General features: G+C 40.4%; 1 protein-coding gene, 1 long non-coding RNA gene and 1 pseudogene across 7 annotated transcripts in view; 2 read left to right on the forward strand and 1 right to left on the reverse strand.

Annotated features, from left to right (window-relative positions):
* Positions 1–3,218: 3,218 nt before the first annotated feature.
* Positions 3,219–25,681, reverse strand: LOC147826888 (uncharacterized). The gene is made up of 5 exons (XR_015453379.1): positions 25,546–25,681; positions 25,119–25,164; positions 23,794–23,966; positions 10,725–10,850; positions 3,219–6,172 (listed from the first exon to the last, which is right to left on the reverse strand). It is a non-coding gene; the product is annotated as an uncharacterized LOC147826888 (long non-coding RNA).
* Positions 24,600–25,068, forward strand: LOC110349967 (glyoxalase domain-containing protein 5 pseudogene; annotated as a pseudogene).
* The window catches only part of Tnfrsf10b (TNF receptor superfamily member 10b), a 34,680-nt gene continuing 33,282 nt past the window's right edge, over positions 25,512–26,909 (forward strand). For 2 of the 6 annotated variants that reach the window (XM_021261277.2, XM_087216816.1), the window contains exon 1: positions 25,512–25,764. In XM_021261277.2, coding sequence (XP_021116936.1) covers positions 25,621–25,764 — 144 coding nt within the window. In that variant the 5' untranslated portion in view covers positions 25,512–25,620. The remainder of the gene's footprint in view (positions 25,765–26,909) is intronic. The other 4 variants (XM_004848338.4, XM_013073427.3, XM_013073426.3 and 1 more) reach the window with 3 other exon arrangements.

Below are 26,909 nucleotides of genomic sequence, written 5' to 3' on the forward strand. Positions count from 1 at the left end.
CCGCAGCGTGAAATAAGTCCCGAAAGCCCTCAGAGCGCAGGCGTTGCGCTGCTTCCTTTTACCAGGAGGCGGGATAATGACGTCCTCCTCAGAGAGACACAGAGCGTTTGCGCATACCCCTCCTTCTATGGTCTTTGTGAGGAAAGAAGGGCTTTGCGCGTGCGGGCCAACCATAGAGTGTAACGACCTAGTATAGACTCTATGCTATAGCTCGCCAAAAGATTGCGCCCGCCAAAGTGGTGGTGGTCTCGGGTAGCCCAACCACAGAGACCTTGCTTCCTTCATCGGAGGCTCCGGGATGTGATCTCGAGTCTTGGATCAAGGTTTATCACTCGTATTCCAGCCGTTCTTACATTATAAGGCCCGTTAACTTGCAAGATCTCATCTTTTCATGATGTCAGCGGAAAACAGAGCTACCAGTCAACTCAAGCTCCTTGACAATGCATTCTCGTGTTTTTAAGAGACCGCTCTAGTTCCCAACTTCTTCTCTGGAGGGCCCCACTGTTTTCTTCTGAGTATCCATCTCCTACTGGTCCACAGTTCTACCTCTTTCCTGAAACTTTCTTCGACTGTCCCGATTCATCGTTACCTCTTTCCTGGACTGTACAGTTTAGCATTTGTATCCTGTCTCCCTTTCTTTCCCTAGTTGTCTGAGGACAGTGACTCAAATATCTTAACTTTGATAGCGGAGCTGAAGAAAATAATCTAGGAACAGAAAAGTGTAAACTTAAATCTTGCCTCTCAATTATCATCTTGTAAGAATGAGAGATGGAATATAGAATAAGCTTCTCCCAAAGAATCTCAGGAGCAATTAATCTGTTCAGTGTTGATGAGAAATGTTCTTTTTCCAGTGCTGGAGGTCAAGCCCAGGGCCACCCACACTAAGTTAGTCTACCACGGAGTTATAAAATCAGTTTTCTTTTTAATGGAACCTTTATTTTTTTATTTTTTAGACAGGATCTCGCTTTGTAGTTCAGGCTGGCCCTGAACTCAACTATGTAACCCAGCCTGGCCTCGAACTTGGAGCAATCCTCCTGCTTCAGCCTCTCAAGTGTTGGGACTACAGGCGTGCGCCACCACACCCAGCTAATGGAGCCATTTTTAAAATGTAAATTTTCAGTAACTTGGTTTAAGTGGCGATAACTACAGTTATATGAGTCTGGCCTCTGCCACTCACTGTATATGCGCTCTCAGTTAACACCTAACCTTCCTGAGCCTGTTTTCTATTAAGATATTCCTGATAGGGTTTGAAGGAAATGTTATGATGTGGTATATAGTATACTAGATGTTATCACTGAGTTTTGGGGTTTACTGTAGTTGGAACTCAGAGAAAGGATGAATTTTAATAAACATTTTAAGGGAGGTGATTAGTTATACAATTGTGTGAACCAATATCTATGTATTGCATTGACACTGTATCTCTAAGCACAACAAATATCTCGTGTTTCTCCAAGAACTTTCACAATCTATTTCATTTAATACTCGTAATAACCTGCGATGCAAGTTTTGACACATTCTCTATTTTATGGAAGAGAAAGTTGAACTGCAGCTATTTTAAGTCTGTTGGAGAGCATTCCAGCAAAGAAGACTGGCATAGCAAGTGAGCAAATAATTCGTACCCTCAGAAGCAATGTCTTCCGTGCTGTCATGCTCAGGAAAGTAGCCAGGTCTTGAGAGAAACTGTGCTGTTTTCTCACCTTGGTCTCAGGTTCAGATTAAGTCAAAATAGTCCCGATCCTAAACATTTTCAGGAGAGCAAAGGTGTGTATCTGAGGTTGCGTGCACCTGAAAGTGCCACTGATTACTGACACCAGCAGGCAGAAGGGTCTCTGCTCTCACCTTTCAGAGGCTGGAAAAGTTACTGGGATTAGTGGAGCATGGAAAGAAAAGCTCTAAGTACCTGAGAAGGGCTGTTGGGTACATGGCAAGCTCTTTCTCACTGTAGGGTTTCCACCCCTACACTCTTCCTTTTTTGTAGGCAGCTTTCTGTCCTTTAGGTCACAGTTTAAAATTCACCTTCCCAAAGGCCCACACCCTATCTAAAATAGCACCTTTGGAACTTTAGAATAGGTGAATCAGTTTGACAACACCTGCTGATTACTTATGACCTCCCAAAAAGAATGACAACTAGGTATCTCACACCTCCTAAAATAGTCCGGAAAAAAAAAATAGTCCTTGCAAGCACAAGGACCGAGTTCGATCCCTAGTACCCAAAAAACAAAAACAAAAACAAAAAGTATACAGAGCCACTCATGAAGTATTTTATCAGAAAACTGAGATAATCTAATCAAGCCACTGGATGTAAGTACTAATTCATAGAAGTTTTTAAAAATCAGAAGATAGAAGAGTATATTGTGTGAAAACTAAGGTTGGAATCAACCTCCAAACTGTGAGAAATACTACTTGATAACGACCTTGTTTCCTCAACAAGTAACATCAACAAATGTGTAATGTGTGAACCTCAGTGCGACCTACTTACACAAAATAATCTTAAAAACTCATTTAAGATCAATTAGATAGTTTCAGTACTGACTGGGTATTTGATGGTAGTGAATTATTTTTGAGGGCAGTGATAATGGTGGTTAAGTTTTATAAAAAGTCTTCATATTTTGAAGACACCCAGAGTATTTGTGGGTGAAATTACGTGATATTTGTGGTATGGGGATGGGTGGAACAAGAATGATAAATAATGTGTATACATTTTGTACTCATATCTACCACAGGGCCTGGAACTTAGGTATCATTCAATTTTTTAATGAATGTACATTTTATTTTGTGATCCTGGAGATCAAATCCAGGGTCTCATGCTTGCTAAGCAGGCATTCTATCACTGAGCTTTATCCCAAGCCCCAATTTTTTAAAATAAAGAAAGGACCTAGCCCTGGTTTCATCTGTTAGTAAATAGCTTCATGATCTCATGCGAGCAAGTTTCCTGTCAGGAACCACCTCTGAAATAAAGATTTCTAAGCTATGAACTTGAGAACTTTTTCTTATGCACACTTTGTGATTGTGTCCTCCTGACATGACTACTATGGAAGGATGAGTGATTGCAGAAGCTGTTTAGCTTGGGAGAGCTTGACAAACAAAATCTACCTAAATGTCACTACATTATGTGACCATCATACTTGTTGATTGATGGGCTAGTGCAGTGGTGCACTAGTGGTGTGCATGCAGCCACGATTACGTAGAGCCCTCTCTATTGGCAGGTGAGCCGAGTCTCCCCAGCATCACCCCAGCATCACCCTAGCAGCCCAGTATCTGATAAGAGCGTGCACAGTGGTCATGCGCATGGTCAGAAAGGAGTAGGCCCCAGGTGTTGGTGTTAACAGCTGTGACTTATTAGCCATGACTCGTTTGAGCTTTCATATATTCAGGTTTAATTGAAATCTTGGCACTTTGTGATAAACAAGTGGGTTTTGGGTTACAGTTTGGGCACTTAGTCTCTACAAGGTTCGCCATCACTGCTCTCGTGTTTTTGGTTAGACACCTAGATATCCCCATTCCAGCCATAATCTGCAATGCTGCAGAGACATCGACACCACTAAGAGGACCCTCCATGTGTCCCCCTGGCTGGTTTAGGATGCTTCATCATTTTTGCAGCAACATGCAAACCCTGCTCGATTATCCAGTTATTTGCAGTACTGATCCCTAGGATTCACAGCCTTTATAATGTGACTAAAAGAAAGATGAAAAAAATACCTTATTTGTAGTCTATGGGACTCATAGGGAAAGAGGCCAGGCTTATTCATATTCTGTTTAAGTACTGCTATATTCTGGACGTCTTTTCTGACCCTTGTCTTTTCTCTTCATTCTTGCTCCAGCCTGGATTGGGTTTCCCTCAGTGGTCCGTAAACCTGTATACCTCGCCATCATTTTACATGTCACACTGTTTTCTAAGTCTCTGTTCATGTGACTGTCTTACTGACCAGCTTAAATCCATTACTGCCAGGGACTGTGTTCCTAATTATATTGAGTTCTAGCATAGCTCCTGGCATGTCCTAAGGGCTGTCTGTTGGATGAATAAATTAAGGAATTTAAACTATGAGTTAAAAAAAATCACTTCATCAAAGTCTATCAGATGAACATTTATCAAGATATAATATACTATACAACAGTTGTAATTTTTATTTATTTGAACAGATTATTTGTTTGTTAGCCACTTTGAGCTCAAATGACTCCAAAAGTAGTTAACTGTCTTTCTGTTTGCATAGAGTGATTAGAAAAATCACAGACATGGGAAATCTCCCTTTTGCCAACAGTCTAAATGACAGGAAGCTGTTGGTATGAATTCATTTATGACCATGACCTTCTAGAGTACCTCAGTGGCCATTTTTGAAATTGGCCGTGCAAGTTCATGCCATAGACACGCCAAGGTATTTATCCTTTTAAAGATCTCATTACCTTCCCTCCCCTCTCTTCCTTTAAAAATTGCTCTCTATTTCTGGTTCAGCAGGTAAAGGGGTTGAAAACCAAGACTTCGTCTTGACAAGTTGGAAACTAAACAGACTTACACAACTCTTGGTGGATCCATCAGAGAATTGAGGTCAGAGAGCAAACCACTACACCCGACCTGGAGAGACAGACCAGCAGATACACCGTCACAGGAAGAGAAGACCCCCGAAGCAAAATCTCTGGTGGGATCCAGGGCCAGGTTAGGGAAACTATAATGGATGAGCTGCTAGAGGCTCAGTGTGGACAAACCCGAGAGTTAGAAACAGCAGGAAAGCCCACTCTTAGGGGAACTCCCAAACAGCTGAGAGTTTTTCCTCCCGCTCTGTCAGTTCCCTCTTGCTTCCAGCAGGGGGAGGAGAAGAGCAGCATTTTGAAACAGGAAAAAGAAAAAGCACTCTGTGCTTCACCAGGCCAGGTCTCAGGAGAATGAGTTTTATCGGAAACTGACCTGCTGGGGTCTTATCAGAGTCGGACAGACCTGAGGGAATGGAAATACCCAACTCTAAACTCCCTCTAGCCATTTTGTCCCAGCTAAGGGGATGGGGCAGGACAGAGAGGTATTTGTGAAGGTTACAGCCCAGGAGCACAGGGTCACTAAAAAGCTGAGATCTAATCATTGGTTTACAAAAGGCCTCACTTGACTACCACCAGGTGGCTAAGGTCTCTTGTGGGAGTCCCTTCATCCAGTATTGTACATTCTGTCCGGGTCTGACACACCGAAAGCGAACCAAAACCAAAACAATCGAAAACTCAAAACCAAGTGAAACCAAACCAATCAAACCAAAATAACAGTCTCAGTTAAAGAGATGGTCTGATGTGGCAGGAGTATTACAATGATCAGATCAGCAATGTAAAGTAACTATGATTAATATACCAATGGTTCTAATTTTTTCTTAAAAATTTTTTTTTTAAATGATTCTACTTTTAAAAGAGCAAAACTGGGCTGGAAATTTAGCTCAGTGGCACTGTGCCTGCCTCGCTAGTGCAAGGTCCAGAGTTCGATCTCTGGTACCAAAAAAAAAAAAAAAGTATTTGCAATGTAAAAAGACAACAAAACAGAACACATAGGCTACATAGTATGAAGATGGAAATTCTATTTTTTTTTTTTGGTACCAGGGATCGAACTCGGATCCTTACGCTTGCAAGACAGGCAGCAGAACCACTGAACTAAATCCCCAGCCCATGAAGATGGAAATTCTAAAGAGAAATTTTTTAAAATGTCAGTGACCAAAAATGCTGTAAAAGAAAGGGAAAATGTGTTTGAAGCACTCATTAGTACACTAGAAATGGCTGAGGAAAGAATTCGTAAACTTGTGAATACATCAATAGAAACGTTCAGGATTAAATTATAAAGAGAAAAAAATCAGATCTGACTATTCAAGAACTCTGGGAGACATCCAAAAGGTATAAATATACATAATGGAATATGTATATATTAAGATGGAGAGCCAGCATGGTGGTGCATGCCTATAATCACAGCACTCAGGAGGCTGAGGCAGGAGGATCGCCACAAGTTCAAGGTAGACTGAATTCTAAATCTGTGAAGGATTTAAGGAGATGAGACATGTATACCTGAAAGTTCCAAATAAGTCTGTTACATTTTTCTGGCTAATACAGATAAAGATGAACAAATATCCAGCAAGATTCTTTCATCCATTATTTTGCTCTTCCTTGTTCATTGCTGCTGTTAATATATTGCTGACCTCTTTCACAGTTGGCCCTAAAGAATCAAAAAGAAGATTTTTTGTTTCTTGTGCTACTATAACTACTGTTCATTGTGGGGCTGGGGAAATGAGCCTGTTTGGATGATGGATGTCATTCCTTTTGCCCAGTTAGATGTTCACTGATCATTTTAACTATTTAGACTTGGAAGTCAAATGCTTCATTGTCACAGCATTTAGTTTGTTCAAGTAGTTGTTTCTTCAGCTGCCTTTGGCCAGTGGCAAAACATGTCTTACTGGTCTGACAAGCCAAAAATGATGTACCTGATTTAAGTACTTAATGCTGATTTGAAGAGATTGCTGAAACCAAGGCTGAAGACTGTTTTTTACTTCCAGTGTTTTTTTTCCCCCAAGAGCTATCATTAGTCACATAGTGACCTTGATTTTACTTTAGGAGCTTATAAGGCACGAGTCAATTTCCATAGAAATACATTAATTATTGCCACATACTTTAGTATACATTTGGGTGGATATTTTTGTGGGTGTTTTATTTTTTGTTTGGGTTTTTTGTTGGTGGTGGTTTGTTTGTTTTTTTCCCAGAACCTAGGCAAATTACTATATTAGTGAATCTGTTTATAATTGTAGCTTGGGAAGGTTATTGTAGTTCTTTGGTAAAATCTGTATTTCCTGGTTTTTGCCATCTTATTTAAATCTTGATTATCTGCTTTTTCTATATATTCACACACCCAGTTACAGTGTTTATAATAGTGTGATAGCAGAATGTATCTTTTTTTAGGCTTCCCTACTTTCCAGTTTATTTTTTAAGTGGTAGCTTTAAATGTATACATTTAGAATACACAGCTAATAGTTTATATTTCACAAATAGTTTAATTCTGTTGGAGAAATCGATAGATATTTGAGGTAGTTTAGTATTCAAGGGTATTACTATGGATAGTGCCTAGAGGAGCACTCTCTGCCCTCTGGACACATGATAAATATTATCTGATGAATTGAAAAGGGGCAAACAAGAAATGGCTTAATCTCCCCCTTGGACTAATTTGAGTCTTGATGGGAAATTACTGAGTAGGTTTGTAATGTACATGGCAGAAGTAAGCTTAGTGGTTTACCTTCCATTAACTTTGCAAGTTTACCTTCACCATAGTTTTGGAGTAAATTCTAGTACCTTAGGTCTCATTTATAATAAACACAATAAATACTAGTAGGTTGAAATAAGATTTTATAAGACTTGCTCCTACTTTTGGATGCTGAAAATTGACCTGGGTAGTATGTAGAATACTGTAAGGTCATGAGTTAGCTGGTAAAGTGATTAGATTAATGAATGTATATTGGTAGCTGAATTTAGCAAAGAAATAGAGATAATCATGATTATACCTTTATTTTTACAGGAAGAGATATAACTAGAGTGTCTACAGAAGTAATAATGTCTTCCAAAGAATATTTTTTAAAAGGAACAAAATGAGTATGAATTAACTCTTCAATATAAGCTATAAAGTAGTAGTTGGTTGTGAATTATAGTGGCACCAGCTAGCCCCTCTATGATTTAAGGGTCTTCCAGTGCTTCTAAAATAAGCCCTTATTTTCAAGGGTTTATAACAGACAAATTCTCTTTTCCTGGCTAAAGCTTCTATGAAAAGCCTCAGCTTGGGAAGATAGGGTTTTTTTTTTCCAGTTACAAAATCTAAGTATTTTGACCCTTCAATTTGGAGGAGTGCAAAAGTGGAAGTAAAGTTTTAATTTTAAATACTTTCAGTGCTCAAAAATAATGCAATCATTGTATTGTATATAATGATTCATAGCTTGGTCATTCATCATAATTGACTACGGAATTTATATTAAAAAAGGCAAAAAGATTCAATCTTGAATTAAGTCTGGGGGGATTTGGCCACTGGGCAGATGCATTGAGTTTTAGAACAATAATGAAATTCTACCTAGAATGCAACTTTGAGCATATGAATGATGCAGAATGTTGTGATGGTTGTTAATGTGCAGAAGATCAAAGCTACTTACAAGGAGTGCCTACAATTTGCCAGTAAGATACAAATTAAGATCACATCATATATATATCAGCAGAGTAGTTTTAGCTTAGCGGGAGGGTGGGAAGGTGGGTGTGGGTTGTGCAGAGTTAGTAGGACCTTGATAGAAAACTTTATAAACTTTTTTCTCTTTAGTAAAGATTTGTCTTGCATCTTGCTGTCATTAAAGGCAGTTGATCCTAAAATTTCAATCACTTAAATATACCCACAAAACAAAAATATATAGTCTCCATTTCCCCTGGACTTTAATTTGCTCAATTATACCTCAGTGTTGTAGCAGCACTGTGTACCTGATACAGTGCTTTGATCTTTTCATACCCTTTGTACTGACCTGAAGGAGATCTAAGAGTCTTTTCTCCTTTTGAGTTTGAATCACAGCCTTAATGTGGTCTTTCTTGCTTTATGTCCTTTTTCCTAATGTAAAAGTGTTTTAATGCTTCGTGTTTGTATTGGGTAGCATGGGGATAAGATTTTAACTGGTTATTCTTGAATTGCTTTTACAATAAACCAATTTTATAATCTTTAAATTCATCAGCTTTTTACATTTGTGTTCTTCCCATTTATGGCTTCTTAGATCTAGTTATCATTAATGGAGTACATTGATTTGAAGTTTCAGATCTTCCAAAGCACTATTTTGTAATAACTATTTTCTAAACATACTGTCTTAAAAAAAATAACAGTAAGAAAGGGACTGTGATACAAATAATGTTCCTGTTCTAAGTATTCATATTAAATAGATCCATTCTCTTGGAGCATAACAGACTGAAAAATAGCAGTAATTATATAAGCCAGAATTCAAACCAATCAGTGTTGAAACTCAAAACAGTGCAAAAACAAAAGGCAGTATCCAGTGATTAACAATTTCATAGCTTTTGTACATCTGAGAAATGAGTAGTCAGATGAATTTTTATCTTTGCATGTTTTTATAAGAATTGTGGATGTGCCTATCTTAACAGTTATTTCTTGTATCTTGAAAAATATTTTCCACATTTTAAATGTTTTATATTAGAGATTTCTTTAATGCACACTTGTCAAATATATATATATATATATATATATATATATATATATATAGTACCAATGTTACCTTTTTTTTGTTTCAGATGTAAGAGCATGCTCATGTTAGGTACTTACATAAATTGTTATGTTATTTTTTCTTATGTACTATCTTTTTGTTTGTTTATGTGGTTCAAATATATTCTTTCTTTAAAAAAAAAAGAAAGAAAGAAATGTTGCCAGCCATGGTGGTGCACACCAATAATCTCAGCACAAGGGAGGCTGAGGAAGGAGGATCCCTGGAAGTTCAAAGCCATCCTAGGCTATGGCCAACTACAAAGCAAAATCCTGACTCAGAAAAACCAAAAAACAAAACAATTAAATTTTTTTTAAAAAGGAAACCATAGAAATCAGAAACTTAGATATGTATGAAGAGAAAAAGCATTAGCAGAAATTCAAATTTTAAATTTTAATTTTTTTCAATTGATTCAAGAGATGTTTCCTCAAAATTGTAACAACAATGAATTTGATCATTTATGTCTAAGTGAAATGAATGGCAGTGATGCTCCAAAGAATGGGAGGAAAGGAATAGCAGTACTTTGGCACTGTGAGGTACTTCCTGTACCTATGAAGTTGTATTATGAATGAATATGTATAAATATGTATCTTCTGTGAAGAAGTATTATGTGAGAGTGAATTTGAATTAGTTATAAATGTTTCTTGCTCCTTTTAAGCCACTTAAGATAGTTTTAAAAGTATTGCTGATATACTCAGAAAGGAGATAAATGGGGTAATAAAAAGTGCTTAATGAAAACCACAAAAAGAAAAAAAAGACTAAAGTAGAATGACAATGGCTATACATAGAAAAATATCCAACTTTATCAATAACTGCTTTGCATTTCAAGAGCTTCTTGCATTTCAAGAGCTTCCATCAACATTTTATAGAGATGGTCAGCATGGAGGGGGGAAACCAGACCCCCAACTATATGTTGCCTATAAGAAACCAACTATTATTTTGGAGTTTTGTGGGGGTTTTTTCACTGCTGGAGACCAAACCCTTACAGCTTCATACATGCTTGGCAAGCTCTCTACCACTGAGCTACACCTCCAGTCCCAAGAAACAACTTCTAAAATGGCATTTGTAAATTAAAAGAAAACGGGCCGGGGATTTAGCTCAGTGGTTCTGGCGCCTGCCTCACAAGCACAAGGTCCAGAGTTCAATCCCCCGTACCAAACAAAAAACGAAATGAGGGCTGAAGATTTTGCTCAGTGGTGCTGAGCCTGCCTGGCAAACAAGGAAAAAAAGAAATGAATAGGTGGGTGTGGTAGGACATATCTATAATCGCAGGTACTTTGAAGTTGAGACCGGAGGAGTCCAAGGCCAGACTGAACCACACACGTGTAAACCAACAAATGGATAGAGAAAGACACATTGTACTAACCCTAATCCAAAATAAATGAGAGTAGCTATATTTATTTCAAACATAGTAGACTTCACAGCAAGGAAAGTTATCAGTGATAAAGATGGCCATTATATAATACCAAAGGGGTTGGTTTTTACCTTTGCTACCTTGTGTATGCCATGTTGTTTCTCCTCTGTGATTCATGTTTGCCATCCCAGTCTTGGAGCCAGCCAATTATGGACTGAAACCTCTATGAACTGTAAGTGAAATAAACCTTTTCCCCTCTAAAAAACAAAACAAAACAAAAAAACCGAAGGGGTTGATCGTCCCACAAAACATAACAACCCATAATGTGGGTGCACCTAAAAGTAGAACATCACAATACATGAGCTAAAAAACTGATAGAATTATAAAGAGAAATGGACAAATCCACTGTTAGAGCTGGAAATTTCAAAGATCTTTTGTCAGAAATGGACAGATCCAGAGAGAAGATCAATAAAACACAAGCAAGCCCAACAACCGCATAGATGCCCTGGGTGAAATTGACATCTATAGAATACTTAAAGCAACACCAATAAAGCATACATTTTTGTCAAGCTCACATGGAACATTCACCAAGCTACACTACATTCTGGGCCATAAAACAAATCACAAATATATAAGGATATCAATTTCCAAATGTGGTGGTGTGCTTGTGTTTCCGTGAGTGATGGAGCCCTGGAAGGGTTTCTAGGTTCTTGTGTGTGATGAACAAAGAACTAGATGTGGCAGGTGATGGAAAGGAAACAGCAGGATGGTTTTAATTAGGTGACGATACACTCAGAATGAACAGGTTCATGTTAGGGAACGAAAAATGGCAGAAGCGCTGAATGTGTTGGGTTTAAGAGTTTAAAATGTTGGGCAGGGTCTAGGGCACCTCTCATGGGGTCTTCCAGAGAATGGTTGACAATGTGATTGCCAGGGCACTGAGTCCCTTCCCATAAATCACTGTCATAATTGGATGTATCAGATGTAGTCCATATGGATGAATGAGCGCCAAGTGAAGAAAGGTTACTGCAGGTCATGCCAGAGAATCTGGCACACAAATGTCCTGGTTTGGGACTTCAGAATTTTCCAGAGGTCTTTGATTTATTTTTATCTTTGCTTCCAGGTAGTAGGCCTTAGGACAAAAGTTGAGAGGATGTTGGCCCTTGGGCATTGCCCAGATTTAGATAGTGGAGGGGGGTGATCCCATAGCCCCAGTTGTATTATCTATATTACTTCTGTAATCTCAGCACTCTGGGAGCCTGAGGCCAGAGGAGGATCACAAGTTTGAACCCAGTCTGGGCAACTTGATAAGACCCTATCTCAAAATAAAAAATAAAGCAGGGGCTAGGATTAAACTACATTTCTGCTCTTAGACTACAATGGATTCAACAAGTAATAGAAAGACAGCTAGAAAATCTCAAAAATTCTTGGGTACTGACATGCCTTAGCCAGCCTGTAGGCAGGAAAACTAGGTCTAATCATAATTTAATTGTGAAATGATTTTTCCCAAAATTATGTATAATTGCACCAGACACAATATAAAGCCAAAAGTGAGCTTTCAAATAATTAAAAGGATTGCTTCTCAGCCTTTTGGCTAAGATCAAGTGTAATAATTACAAGGATTTAGTGGGTCAAGAGCATTAGAAAATGTATCCTAGTCTTGAATTTGCTCATCAAAGTCCTGAGTTTGGGGGCTGGGGATTTAGCTCAGTAGTTCTGCCGCCTGCCTCGCAAGCGCAAGGTCCCAAGTTTGATCCCCGGTACCGAAAAAAAAAAAAAAAAGTCCTGAGTTTGTTGAGACATGGATAAAAATTCCTTTTGGAGGGCCTCAATATCAATAGCAATATTTTGATGAATGGCCCCTTGAACATGTTTCTTTACATGTTCCCAATGAGTCATAGATTTATTGCATGGCAAAGGTGTTATGCAAAAGCAAGTGATCTTCTAGTGGCACTTAAGGCCTTGTTGTAACTGTAAGCTTTCAATTTGTTCTCCTATTCATAACACTGTTGTTTCAAGGACACTAACTTGGGTTTGAAGCTTAGAATCTACATCATGTTGAATTTTCCATGCATCATCTGCTGTTTTTGTCTAATTATCTATAAAATGAGCAGCCTGAACACAGTGAGCAAGAGCCACTGAGAATACTACAGCACTAGATATGAACAGTGCTAACAAAGGGGCGGGGATTTAGCTCAGTGGTGCTGTGCCTGCCTCACAAGCACAAGGTCCTGAGTTTGATTCCTGGTGCCAGAAAACAAAACAACAAAACAATACTAGTGAGACCATTCCTGTAATAATGAGGTCTAGTGTCCTTTTAGACCCATGGACCAGGTGATCAACTAAGGTATGTGACAAGCAAGATGTAGAGGAGTAGGACCACATCTGTTAGATTAACTGGTGTCCAAACTCCAGGTGTTCTGCCCATAACTAATAGTGTCTGACCAGAAACTTCTCAGGGTTGTTTTTTGTTGTTGTTTTTTTAAACAGAAAAGTTTCCTTTGAAGCATAATATTTTCTTTTTATCAAAATTTACCCGGATCTTGTCCACATGAAACTGAAACTATGAAAGTCGAAAGAGCAAAGTCTGGAAAGTACCGCAAGACCGTCCTCCTCACTTACCGGGTCTTTCTTGTGGGGGAGGAGGAGGGCCGGCGGGAGCGAGGACGCAAAGCACTGGGGTACTGAGGTGCTGCCTTGGCCTTGCCGTCTAAGCCCCCGTAGTTGACCCTGTACTGCGGCCCGTCCTTCAGCAGCCTCCCGTTGTTCACAGCTTGGTGCCCAGGTACAGGCGCTGCTGAAAGGATGGGTTGGTGGTGCTCGAGAGATTACTCTGGCTTCTGAGATGCTGCTCGATGTTCTTCAAGGAGAAGCTATTTGGCTCCTCAGGTCCGTCAATTGCTCTCCTTAAAAGTTTATTCCAATCCACATTGCGGAGATCATTACATGATCCTCTCGACCCCTTGGCTGACTTGGGAAAATTGCCCGGTTTGACCGCTGAGAAGCGCCCAGGGTTGTGTGCGTCCTTGTAGGAGGCGAGGCCCTTGCTGGTGCCTCTGAGCACAGAGCCATCCTGAAGGCTGAGCTCCAGCTGTTCAGAGACGGTCTCATCCAGCCCACGGAGGCGCTGACAGCATGGCAGATTCTCTCTTCAGAGGGCCTTTGCTTTTGCTTTATAATTTTCTGTATAGCTTCAATAATCCACTCTGTATAAAGTGGGTTTGCAAGTTTTACCATGGCTGACAAATGACTTCTTCAACATAAAATTTACTCATAGAGGTTCTCCTTGTATTTATCCGAACTTGCACATTTGGAAGTCATTTACAATTCAACAAATGGGCAGAGTATTCCAGACCAGATTATGCAACATCGTAAAAACATCCATCCTTAAGAGATTCACAAGAGGCAAAAAGGCAATGGAGAGAGCTGTCTTACTTTACCAATAGGAAACACTGCATTCAAGTGAAGAACATCTTTTTTTTTTTTTTTGGTACCGGGGATCGAACTTGGGTCCTTGCACCTGCGCAGCAGGCAGTGAACCACTGAGCTAAATCCCAGCCCTATGTGAAGAACATCTTTAACTATGAAACCAAGACCAGCATTGGAACTCCAAACGTTTTTAACAGTCCCTAACAAAAACATAGATTGTCCAGGTCTTCAGGCAAGTCCGACTCTTGTCAGTTTTCAGGATTATTTTCCTACCACACAGACCTGCTTGCTCCTGTGCATCCCCACCCAGGTGCCTGGAAGCAATGTAAGGAAGAAATACCATCTATGCCTACAGTCCTCTCCCCCCTGGATGCCTTGGAATCCTTCTACAGTTTTTATACAGTGACTGAGTACAAAATCAGCACTGTCCTATACAAAATTCCACAAAGACATTACAAAAAAAGGACACTACGGAGCAATGTATCTTGCAAGCATAGATGTAAAAATTATTAATAAAATATTAGCATATTAAATCAAACAACATGTAAAAATAATTTTATACCATGACCAACCAAGATACATCACAAGTATGAAAACCTAATTCAACATTGAAGGGCTGGGGATATAATACAGTGGTAGAGCTTGCCTACCATCTGTGAGGCCCTGGATTCAATCCCCAGCTCTGAAAAAAACTGAAAATCTGCCAATGTAATCTATCTTGTCAACAGGCGAAGGAGGAGAAAAACACAAGATCATATACATATACAAGAAAGTATTTTACAAGATCAATGCCCATTCGTGACAAAAATTCTCAGTGCTCTAGGAACAGAGAGGGACTCTTCAATTTGCTGAAATTAATCAACATAAACCCTACAACTAACATAAGGATATATGGTGAGAAACTAGATGTTTCCCTCTAAGACCAATATCAATTCAAGAAGAGTTACACCAGAGAAACCAAAAGTATAAATAAGGACCAAAATGATAATAGATATTGTGAAATAGGAAGAAAATGTTCAAATGGGAAGAGGAACAAGAGAGGGGAATGGGTAGGAAGGGAAAAGAAAAAATAAACAAGAACAGAAGGGAACACTTGAAACAAAGTTTTTTAAATAAGGGGAAGAGGAAATGAAGGGAGAGGAGGGGATTGGGGGAAAAAGAAGAATCAAGATATATCATGTTCAGGTACAAATTCCCTATGAAGAATGTGATCATTATGTATTTCTAAAATGAACCAATAAAATTAAATTTTAAAAAACACAAGGGGAAAAAAGATGCAGTCAGTTGAAATAAAATAGCCTGAAAGTTGTAAAAAAATTATAACTACATACTCATGAGGCCTAGTCTCTTGATATAGAAGCTTACTATTTAGTTGTAGATTCTTTTTCAGTTGTTTCTTTTAGCTTATATTTTCCAGATAACCATACTTCTTCATCAACTTGTTTAGTCCTTGTCATTTCTGAATTCATTCCTGAATGCTTGATATTTTGTCTGTTTCTAAACTTTTAGGAAAAACAAATACCTAAAAAACGAATAGTTACACCATTCCTAGGTAACACGGTACTGGAAGTCCTAGCTAATGCATTAAGTTAATACAATAAGAAAAGAAATAGAAAAGGTATATGGATTGGGAAGGAAGAAATAAAACTGTGTTTGCATGTGACATGATTGTCTGTGTAGAAAGTCAAACTAAACTCCTGGAATGAATAAGCAGTTATAGCAAGGTTGCAGGATACAAAGTTAATGGAGTTATGTGGGGTTTTTTTTTCTTCCTGGTACCGGGGATCAAACTCGGGATCTTGCACTTGTAAAGCAGGCGGAGGCACCACTGAGCTAAATCCCTGGCCCCCCAAAAAATATATATATATTTTTCCCCCCTGGTACTGGGGATCGAACCCAGGACCTTGCGCTTGAGAGGCAGGTGCAGCACTGCTGAACTAAATCCCTGGCTCAGAGTTATGTGCCATTTAACCACAGAGATACATTCTGATAAATGCATTGTCAGCTCAGGTGTTTGTTAACTGTGTGAATATCATAGAGTGCACTTACACTGACAGCATTTGACTAAATGTCTTAGTCATAATCTTCATTGCTGAGACTAATACATAACACCCACAACTTAAGAAGATGTGTACTTTGGTTCATGTTTGCAATCCATGGTTAGTTAGCTCCAAGGCAGGAAGAGCAAGATGGAAGAAACTGGCAGAGGAAAGCTGCTCATGTTATAGTGGGCAGGAAGCAGACAGTGAAGCAAGAAGGCAGGGAAAGAGTTATACCCTTCTGGGTCACATTCCCCATGACTCATTTCCTGCACCAGGCCCACCTCTTAACAGCAAGTCAACTATTGATTCGATCACCTTCCACAAGCCTAGCCTCTGAGCATATGAGGCTTTGGGGAGACATTCTATATCCAAAACACAAGACAAGGGCTGCCTTGCAAGCACAAGGTCCCGAGTTCGATCCCCATTACCCCTGGCAAAAAAAAAAAAGAGAGAGAATTTAGCTCGTTGGCACCACACCTGACTTGTAAACACAAGGTTGTGAGTTTGATCCCTGGTACAAAACAAAACAAAACTACAACACTTGGTGCCATAATCTTGTAGTATTGTCACACATGTAATCCATCACTGACTAAACATTGGTATGCAGGTGCATAACTATATATAAAAGTCAATCTCTTTCCTATCAACCACCAATGAACAAGAGAGATATGAAATTAAAAACACAATATCATTTATATTACCACCCCAAATGAAATACTTAAATATAAATTGAACAAGGTGTGTACAAAGTCTACATGAGGGAAACTACAACACTCTAATGAAAGTAATAAAGGAAATAAATATGCAGAGAGATATTCCACATTCATGCACAGGAAGAGCCAATGTTGTCAGGATGTCAGCTCTTCCCAAATTTAACTATAGATAGAGTGTGATCCCAATGGAAATCCTTACTAGGTTTTTGACTGTTTGTATTTGTGGATATCAACAAACTGATTCTAAAGTTTATGTGGGGAGGTAAAAGACCCAGAAATGCAAGCACAATATTGAAGAAGAATTAAGTGAGACAACAGATGTGATCCATCCTCAAGAAACACTGTAAACCTACAGTCATTGTTATGGCTCATATCTAGATGTCAACCAAGGCCTCATGAATTCAAAGATGGGGCTTTGGGGAGATGGCTGGTTCATGGGTGTGTGACACTGCATTATGGGTGTGTAATAAGTGTATAAATCCATTGATAGGTTTAGCATAGTTCTGGGTATGGATAATGGAAAGGCCCACCCTGGGTGTGGGTGGCACCAACTAATAGCCTCACAGCCTAGATGGGATAAAAGGGAAAGAAAGGCTCACTGCTTGCTACTTCCTTTTTTTTTTTTTTTTTTTCCATACTGGGGATCAAACTTGGTACCTTGTGCTTGTGAGGCAGGCAGCAGCACCACTGAGCTAAATCCCCGGCCCTAGCTGCTTCCTGCCTGCATGCCATGAACTGTTTCTCCTGTGCCACATTATACATAAACCTTTCCTCCTTTTAAGTTGTGAGTGTCGGGTATTTTGTCCTAGCAATGAGAAAGAGACTAAGATAATAATCAAGATGGTGTGGTATTTATGAAAAAAATAGGAAAATAGATCAGTGGAATAGAGTAGAGATCCTAGAAATAGGCCCACATAATTATGCTCAATGAACCTTTGACAAAGAAAGGCAATGTGATAGTGCAAAATAAGAGTCTTTTCAACAATTGTTCCTAGAATTGTTCCTGTTCATCCACATGCAAAAATCCAACCATCCAAAAGCACAAAACAAGCCAAAAACAAACAAACAAACAACAACAAAAACAAATCTAGACACAGATCTTCTGCCATTCATAGGATTTAATTAAAAATGGATCATGGACTTAAACATAAAACACAAAGTAATAAAACTGGAAGACACTATAGAAGAAAATCTATACAACTTTAGGTGTAGTGATGATTTATAACACAAAAAATGCAATTCATGCAAGAAATACTAATAACAAAGTGAACATAATTAAAACATTTTCAAATTTTTGTTCTGTGGAAAAAGTGAAGATAAGACATGGACTGGCAGAAAATATATTTAAAGGACACATTTGATAAGAGATTAGCATGTGGGCCGGGGATTTAGCTCAGTGGTGTCACTGCCTGCCTCCCAAGCACAAGGTCCTAAGTTCGATCCCCAGTACTGTAAAAAAAAAGTTCTAAATTGAGCAACTTAATTAACACATGGGTAAAAGATCTCAACAGACACCTCACTGAAAAAGATATATGGATGACAAATTAAATACATAAAAAGATACCTAACATCATATGTTATTGGAAAACTCCAAATCAAAATGAAATACTACTAAATAACTATTAAAATTGCAAAAATCCAAAATACTAACCACATCAAATGCTGGCAAAGATGTGGAAGAACAGGATCCTTCCTTCACTGCTGATGGGAAGATGTGTTAAGTTTAGTTACTATAACAAATACTTGAGATAACCAATTTGTAAAGACAAAAGATTTATTTTAGCTCATAATTTGGAAGTTTCAGTCTATGATTGTTGGCCCTGTTGCTTTGGGCCTATGGTGATCCAGCACAATATGGCAGGAGCATGTGGCAGAACAAAACCATACACCTCCTTGCCTGGAAGCAAAAAGAGAGCAAGGATGGGGTCAGGGTCTCCCCTTCAAGGGTGCACACCAATGACCTATAGACCTACCCTTGGGCCCCCTCCATTTTAAAGGGTCCACTCCCTGTCAGGAAAACCACCTTGGGCCTTAGGGAACTTCCAAACCATAGTAGAATGCAAATGGTACAGCTACTTGGGAGGACAGTGTGGCTGTTTTCCACAAAACTACACATTCTCTTACCATATGATCCAATAATCACACCGCTTGATATTTACCCAAATGAGTTGAAAATCTATACTACATGAAAACCCTGCACACGGGGACATTTTTAACATGTTTACTAACAACTGTCAAAACTTGGAAGAAACCAAGATGTTCTTAAGTAGGTGAAAGGGTAAATAATCTATGGTACATCCAGATAATGGAATTATTTTCAGTGCTAAAATGAATCGAGCAATTGAGCTATGAAGAGACATGGAGAAAGCCTAAATGCATATTGTTAATTGGAAAGAAGCCAATCTGAAAAGTCCACATACTGTACAATTCCAACTACTACTGCCTAGGACATCTAGAAAGGAGAAAACTATAGTAACTCTAGAAAAGATCAGTGGTTATGAAGCATGAAGAAGGAGAGATAAAAAATAGAACACATCGGATTTTTAGGGTAGTGAAACTACTATGTGTGTTATGATGTGTGCCCTTATACATTTGCCAAAATCTAGAATGTAGCACAGTGAATCCTAATATAAACACGGTCACTTCGAGAGATAATGATGTGTCTGTGTAGGTTTGTCAAGTGTAACAAACTCTCTGGTGGGGGATTTGATGATTGAGGAGATGTGGAGGACAGAGTGTAGATGGGGTAACTCTATACACTGTGGAGGTTTTGGGTGAGCTAAAACTTTTCCTTTCTAGAAAAAATAAGATATTTCTTATGTGTTCACTTTTAGAAAGGCTGGGTGGCTTAAACAATCATAAAGGGGTTTCCTGAAGTAATTTTTGTAGCTAGTAAATATCCACTATGACTCATTGACTTTTGATTCATTTCCTCAAAGGAACTACAAAACTAAGTAGAACAAAAAACACTCTAGCAGAAAGAGGAAAAGTATCTATTAAAAAATGCCTGCAACCACTCTTACAGTACTCAAAACACAACCAGCCAAGAAAAATAAGCCTATCACAAACCCTTCTGTATAAACTCACGCCTCCAACTGAAATTGTCAATGAGTTCTATTCTGTTGGACTGGATGAATGACTCCTTTGAGAAGTGAAAGCATGTGTTCATAAGAAACGAGAGAGGAAACATCACATTACTGAACATTTACTACATGCCACTATTAAGTGGGGTGCTCATATTGCTATCTGGAGTATTATTATCTAGCCCTATCTACAAAAGGAGGTACAGAGAAGGATACAGGCTTAGTGAGATTAAGCAACTTGCCCAACAGCACACAGCTACCAGTGGATAGAAAAAATGCAAGACCCACATTCATTCCTGCTATACTGCGTTATACCAGAAGTCATGGAGATGTCTGACCAATGTCAATATTACTGGCTCCCAAACTGTCTGCACGATAGACCTCCAGTTGTAAAGCAGTATTTATCAACATAAAAATAAGCCCTGGATACCACCACATCTTTCATGGCTATTGGAAATATTTTTCTATGTTTTGAATTGTTGTGTACTAAATCACTAAATCACTAAATCACTAATGATTTGTGCATAGACTTCTAAGGATCAGACTCGGGTGTGGTGTCTCATAAACCTGAAACACTTCCTCTATAGTTTAACTTTTACAGCATGTGTTTAGTGCGTGTGTGTGTGTGTGTGTGTGTGTGTGTGTGTGGAGAGAGAGAGAGATGATATGCATATACAGATAGTATATATACACAGGCACCATACCATTTTTTGTTTATTTTTCAGTTGTGCCAATTGCTGAGAGAAAGCTGAAAGAACTGTACACACTGCAATGCTAGCAACATGCTGAATTAGTCATTGTAGGTTGTACTGTGGTTTGGCTAAGTGTTCCCTGATGGGCTCTGAGTTAAAAGGCTTCATCTCCAGCTCATAGTGCTCCTGGGAGATGGCAGAACCTGTAAGCTATAGGAGCTACTGAAGGAAGTCAGGTTACAGGACTGCACTCTTGAACTAATTTTTTTTTGGGGGGGGTACCAGGGATCGAACTTGGGACCATGTGCTTGCGAGGCAGCCAGCAGAACCACTCAGCTAAATCCCAGGCCCAAAAATTCTTTGTGGTTTTTTTTTTTTTTTTGGTACCGGGGATCAAACTCAGGTCCTTGCGCTTGCACAGCAGCCAGCAAAACCACTGAGCTATATCCCCGGCCCCCAGGACTGCACTCTTGAAAGGGATTGTGGAACCTCTGTGTTCCACTCTCTTTTCATTCCAGGCCAGGAAGTAAACAAGCTTCCTCTGCCATACACTCCTGCCGAGATGCGCTGCTTCCTCCACAGGAACAAAAGCAGCAGAGCCAACTGAGCATGGATGGATAACTGTGAGCCTTTTCTCCTATACATTGATTGTCTCAAGTATTTTGTTACAGTAATGGAAAGCTGAAGCACACAGGCTACTGTGTGAAAACACCAAAAATTGAGTGGCTTAAGCAACAGGCATTTATTTCTCTCATTTCTAGAGGCTGGGAGTCCAAGATCAAGGTACAGCAGCTTCGGCTCCCAGTGAAGGCCTGTTCCTGGCTTTAGACAGCCACTTCTTGCCAGAGGCCCGCACACCCTGTTCTTGATGTGTGTTCTTGATAAAGAGAGGGAGCTCTGCTGTCTCTTCCTGTCCTTATATGCACACTCATTCCCATTTGGGGGGCTCTGCCCTCATGACTTAGCCTCAACTCCAGAACTGTGAGAAAATAAATATATTATGTAGATACTCCTTTTTTTTTTTTTTTTTTTTGGTACTGGGGATCGAACTTGGGTCCTTGCACTTGCGAGGCAGGTGGCAGAACCACTGAGCTAAATCCCCAGCCCCAGTGGTTTTCTTTTCTTTTCTTTAGATATTCCATATGAAAATGTAAAGCCATGCGTCTTGCCAGTAGGGTCACAGATTGAATGGTTACCTGTATGCCCAAAAAATCATATGTTGGGGCTCTAGTTCCCCATGTGATGGTATTAGGAGGGGAGTCTTCGGGGGGTGATTCAGTTGAGGTTAAGTGTTCAGTGTAGAACCTTTTAGATTTATCCTTCTTGGAATTTATTGACCATCTCGAATTTATAGATTCATGTTTTTTCTTCAAAATTTAAGTTTTAGGTAACTCTTCAAATAATCTTTCACCTCTTTTTCCTCGTATTTCTCCTTTGAAGACTCCCACAATGTGTATATAGGTTCCATTGGGCCCTTTTTCCTTTTTTCCTTTCTAATCTTCACCTTTATTTATTTCAAATGTCCTGTCTTCAAGTTCACTGATTCTTTCTCCTGCCTGATCAAATCTCCTGTTGAACACTTCTAGTGAATTTTTAATTTAGTTATTGTATTTTTCTTTTCTTTTCTTTTCCTTTCTTTTCTTTTCTTTTGCGGTACCAAGGATTGAAGTCAGGATCTTGTGCTTGCAAAGCAGACATGGTGCCACTGAACTAAATCTCCAGCCCCAGTTATTGTATTTTTATATTTCAGAATTTCTCTTTGGTTTCTTTAAATAAATTCTACAATTGATATTTTCATTCTGTTCATACATTACCTTCCTGATTTTTTTAGTTCTTTGCTTGTGTTTTCCTTTAGCTCTTTGAGCATACCGAATACAGTTGTTTTAACACTTATCTAGTATATCCAAAGCTTATGTCTCTTCAGAGAATCTTATAGTATAGGGGGATTTTTTTTTCTTTTTTAGTGCTGGGATTCAAACTCAGGGCCTTGTGAATGTTAGCCAAGTGCTCTAACACTGAGCTACAACTCTAGCCTAAGGAATTTTTTTTTTTTTTTGGTACCAGGGATTGAACTCAGGACCTTGCACTTGTGAGGCTGGCGGTGGCACCACTGAGCTAAATCCCCAGCCCTGTGCATAAATAATTTTTGTGCCTTCATAGGAACTATGACATGAATGCCAGCTGATCCGAAATATTGGAGAGCAACATCTTTAAAGTGGTAAAAGAAACCTATCGATCCATTACTTATATCTGGTAGAAATAGCCTTTTAAAACAAAGGAGAAACAAAGTGGCAGATTGTATATCCCCAATTTGGCCATGACTGATACAATCAATCCAATTTAAAACCAGGTGAAACAGATAAATAACTAAAGAATTGGGGAGAATGAAGGGGGAGCCCCCTGCGCTGGCGTGGTTGGGCTTAGGTCTTATTTTCTAAAGTTTGGGTGTCATTTTCCTTACTTAACAAGAGGCTCCCCTCAGTAATCTAAACCATCCATTTGTGTATTTGTTGAAGACAAGCAGGACCCTGTGGGCAGACAAGTAGAGAGAGGATTTCCCAGATGACTCTGGGTCAGAGGGGAGGAGAGTGTGTCTATTTCTCTGACAAAGGAGGGTCCATCAGGGCACTGGAGCACAACAGAGAAAGGCCTCATGGGATTGGCGAAATTTTCTTGAATCAACATTGAAGAAGTTTCACGGAAAGGACAGGGTGTACTTTGTGGGAGGTTAATGGCAATATGTCTTTATTGTAATAAAAGTTTTAAAATTTAAACACACAGTATTTATTTTTATCAGATCTTGTACATTCCTCTTTGGCCTGCTAATATGCCCTGTCTTGAATGCACATTAAGCAAGCCACATCACCTTTTTTATACGTAATGGCTTTATGGTGTATCTACCCATCTTTTACTTTTCATCCATCTGGAACGTCAAAGCACAAATGTTACAGACAGTTTATAACATGGGCTTATTTTTTTTCCCTGACTTGGAGAATCTCTGTGTTACCATCCAACTGGTGGGTTTTTCTCTCAGCCCAGAGAGAATTACAAAGCAGAAAGTTAAAAGAGGACTGAGTGAAAGTACTTATTGTAGAGGTTTGAAAGCAGAAAGCAGCATTTATTGTTAAGTGAAAGCAAACAGCTCCCAATACTGAGAGGGGACCTGTATCAGTCAGTGTTTGCTAGAGAAGCATACAACACAAGCTATAGAAGTATATATGAATTTATGAGACTGGCTTACCATGGTCACCCACAGGGTTGGATGGGGAAGAGTCCAGAAGGTCTGCTTTCACACTGGAGACCGAACAATTCAGGCAAAGGCCTGGAGCTCACTGCAGTGTCCCTTGCCAGTCCATATCAGGAGGCTGATGGGTCTGCCCCGAAGGCTGAAGTATCCAAGTCGGAAGCTGGAGCCTCCAAAGGAACAGAAGCAGTGTCTTTCCCCGTTTCCCTTTTATAATATCCAGGGCATGGATTATTATAATTTTAATATATAATATATTATATTATATATATTATAATATATTATATTATATATATTATAATATATTATATTATAATATATAATATAATATATTATATATTATAATATATTATATATTATATATTATATATTATATATAATATTATAATTTTATAATACCCTAGGGCATGAAATGGCTGAGCCCATTTAGCTAAGCTTCTCTTATCCAAAGGTCTCAAGTTGACACAGCCTAACAACCAACACAGGACCAGGTTGGATTGCCAAAGGAACTCTTTTTTTTTTAGAGGTTTTTATACACAAAAATGACTATATCTCAGCCAAGTTAAAATCAATTTATGGGATTACAAGCAGGAAAGTTAGATTTATAAGTGGGCCTAGAGCAACTGGGGCATACTTTTGCAAGCACCATTGACTGTAACTTTAAACAGAACAAAGACATTCTTCAGAGAAGTGAAGGGGAGTATTTTGAGCAGTAACAGCAATGTGTTTTTTACTGATAGAATTTTTAAATTTAAATGTTCATGGAGTTGACCTGGAGTTCCATCACTGCCACTCGCCCTGCCATGCCATGCCGGCTGCCTGCCAGGGTGTGGAGCGGAGCTGCGAGGACTCAGTCATGGAGAAACAGCAGTCAGACCCCTTCCCCGTGTCTTATGCCGAGACTCGACCACATAATGACGACAGTAAAGAGCATCAAAGGCACCACCACGTTCTACTCCACGGTCCTGGGGATGGAAGTCACAACTCTCAAGGGAGACCAGAAAGCACTATATTCCAGAGACCAGAAATTTAAACATGCATGCGATGGGGAAGGAATTTGAGCCCAAAGCCATCCACACCCTGCCCGGCTCCCTGGACATCTGTCTGATCACAGAGGCGCCTCCAAAGGAGATGGTCCAGGGTCTCAAGACTTTTGATGTCCCCACTGAGGAGGGCCCAGTCCCCAGGACAGGAGCAAAAAGACCGATCATGTCCATCTACTTCCGAGACCCAGAGAGAAACTTGACTGAGGTGTCCAACTACATCTCATGATCACCACGGCCCTCCGTGTTCCCCTCATGCAGGTTTGAGACCAAACCTACCTTCTAGAGGGCTCCAGCCAAGCCACACAATAAACGAGCAGTCTCCCTAAAAAAAAAAAAAAAAAAAAAAAAAATTAAATTTTCACGTTGCTTTGATCACATCGAGTATAATGACAAAAATGAATTCATCAGAGTGACATAACAACTAGTGTGACCTTAACAACAGAGCTTTCAAAATTCGAAACAAAAACTGACAGAATTAGTGAGAGATCCAGCAATATCTGCAATCACAGTTAAATTTTCAACAGCCCTTGCTGAACTGTGAGGAAAAGAGTGTCTGGGATTTAGCTCAGTGGTTCCTCCGCCTGCCTCGCAAGCGCAAGGTCCAGAGTTCCCGCCCCGGTACAAAAAAAAAAAAAACCCACCCTGGACGAGTGGGCGGGGTGCCAGTCACTGCCAATGGGAATCTTGGAGAAGGCTTACGAACCAGACAGCTGTCTCATAAAGGAGCGAACGGGCTGTGTTAGCGCCCAGACTTGTTCAGCGCAGCTGAAGGGCGTCGATGTTCTACCTCCAGACCTCGAGAAAGCAGCGGAGCACCGCGCCTTCCGCCCTGGCGCAGCCGGCACGGGACGCAAGGGCAGAGCTCAGCCGAGCTCTCGGGCTCCGGGTCAGCAGGGTCCTTATGTTGGCCTGCCTGCTCCTCGTAAGTCCTCGCGTGGTCCCGGTCCGGGGGGGAGCGGGCGGGAGCGGGGACGAGGTCACCTGGGCGGGCTGGGCATGACCTGGACGGGCTGGGCATGTCCTGGGCGCGTCCAGCGCAGTAGCGCGGAATAGCGGAGCGCGCGGAGTCAGCGCCCAGAGGCGGGGACAGGGCCTCGACCCAGCCCGGAGGCCTCCAGGGGCCATCCCCAGCCCCCTCCGCCGGGCGCCGCGATGGGGAGCCACGGGCGACTCTCTTGCCCTGGACTCTCCGCTCCTTGGGACACGTGAATCCCTAAATGGCGAAAAGTAACTTTCCTCCCGGCCCGCCTTTCCAAGAATCCCACACCCAGCCAGGCCTAGCACCCTGCCAGAGGACCCGAGCAGGCTTTGTGGGGTTTTTTCTCGGGGGGTGGTTGTGGGTGGTGGTGTTTGTGGTTTTGAGACAGCATCTTGCTAAGTCGCTAAATTACTCAAGTTGGGGGATCCTCCTGCCTCCGGGGCTGGGGTTCCGGGCTTGCACGCCGCGCGCCGCGTTTCCATTTCCTTTGCTTTCTGCGCTTGTAATTCAGCACATAGTAGGCACACGGCGGTTTCCAGGTTGGTGGAAGCGCCTGCCAGTTGCCCTTTTCCAGTCTCCTTACGCTTTCTTTCTTTTCTCTCTCTTTTTTTTTTTTTTTTTTTTGGTACCGGGGATCGAACTCAAGACCTCGCTCTTGCTAGGCAGGCACTGCGCCGCTGAGCTGCATCCCCGGCCCTCCTTACACCTTTTTTTTTTTTTTTTTTTTGGTACCGGGGATCGAACTCGTGTCCTTGCTCTTTTGCAGCAGGCAGCGAAACCACTGAACTAAATCCCCGGCCCCCTTCTTACACTTTTTAAAAGTTAAAAACCTAAACAGTAAACCAACCTGTATCAGTCCGTTTCCACTGCTGCCTGGTTACTGTCCCAGAGGTTCAAGGGCACGGCCCTAGGTCGGGGGAGGGTCTCACTGAGGCGTGGCAGGTGGGAGCGCGCTTACAGGCCAGGAGAGAAAGACCGGGAGCCAGGCGAGTCTGGCTTACACTTAACGCTCTCCGGAGAAATAGCCGAGAATTTCCTCACTCGACTCTTAAAAGTCCTACCCACCCTGCCGTGCCACTCAGACCCAG

Source organism: Heterocephalus glaber, unplaced genomic scaffold (assembly GCF_053883595.1).
Source record: "Heterocephalus glaber isolate CG9 unplaced genomic scaffold, H.glaber_assembly_v1.0 deba00001460, whole genome shotgun sequence".
Taxonomy (NCBI): domain Eukaryota; kingdom Metazoa; phylum Chordata; class Mammalia; order Rodentia; family Bathyergidae; genus Heterocephalus; species Heterocephalus glaber.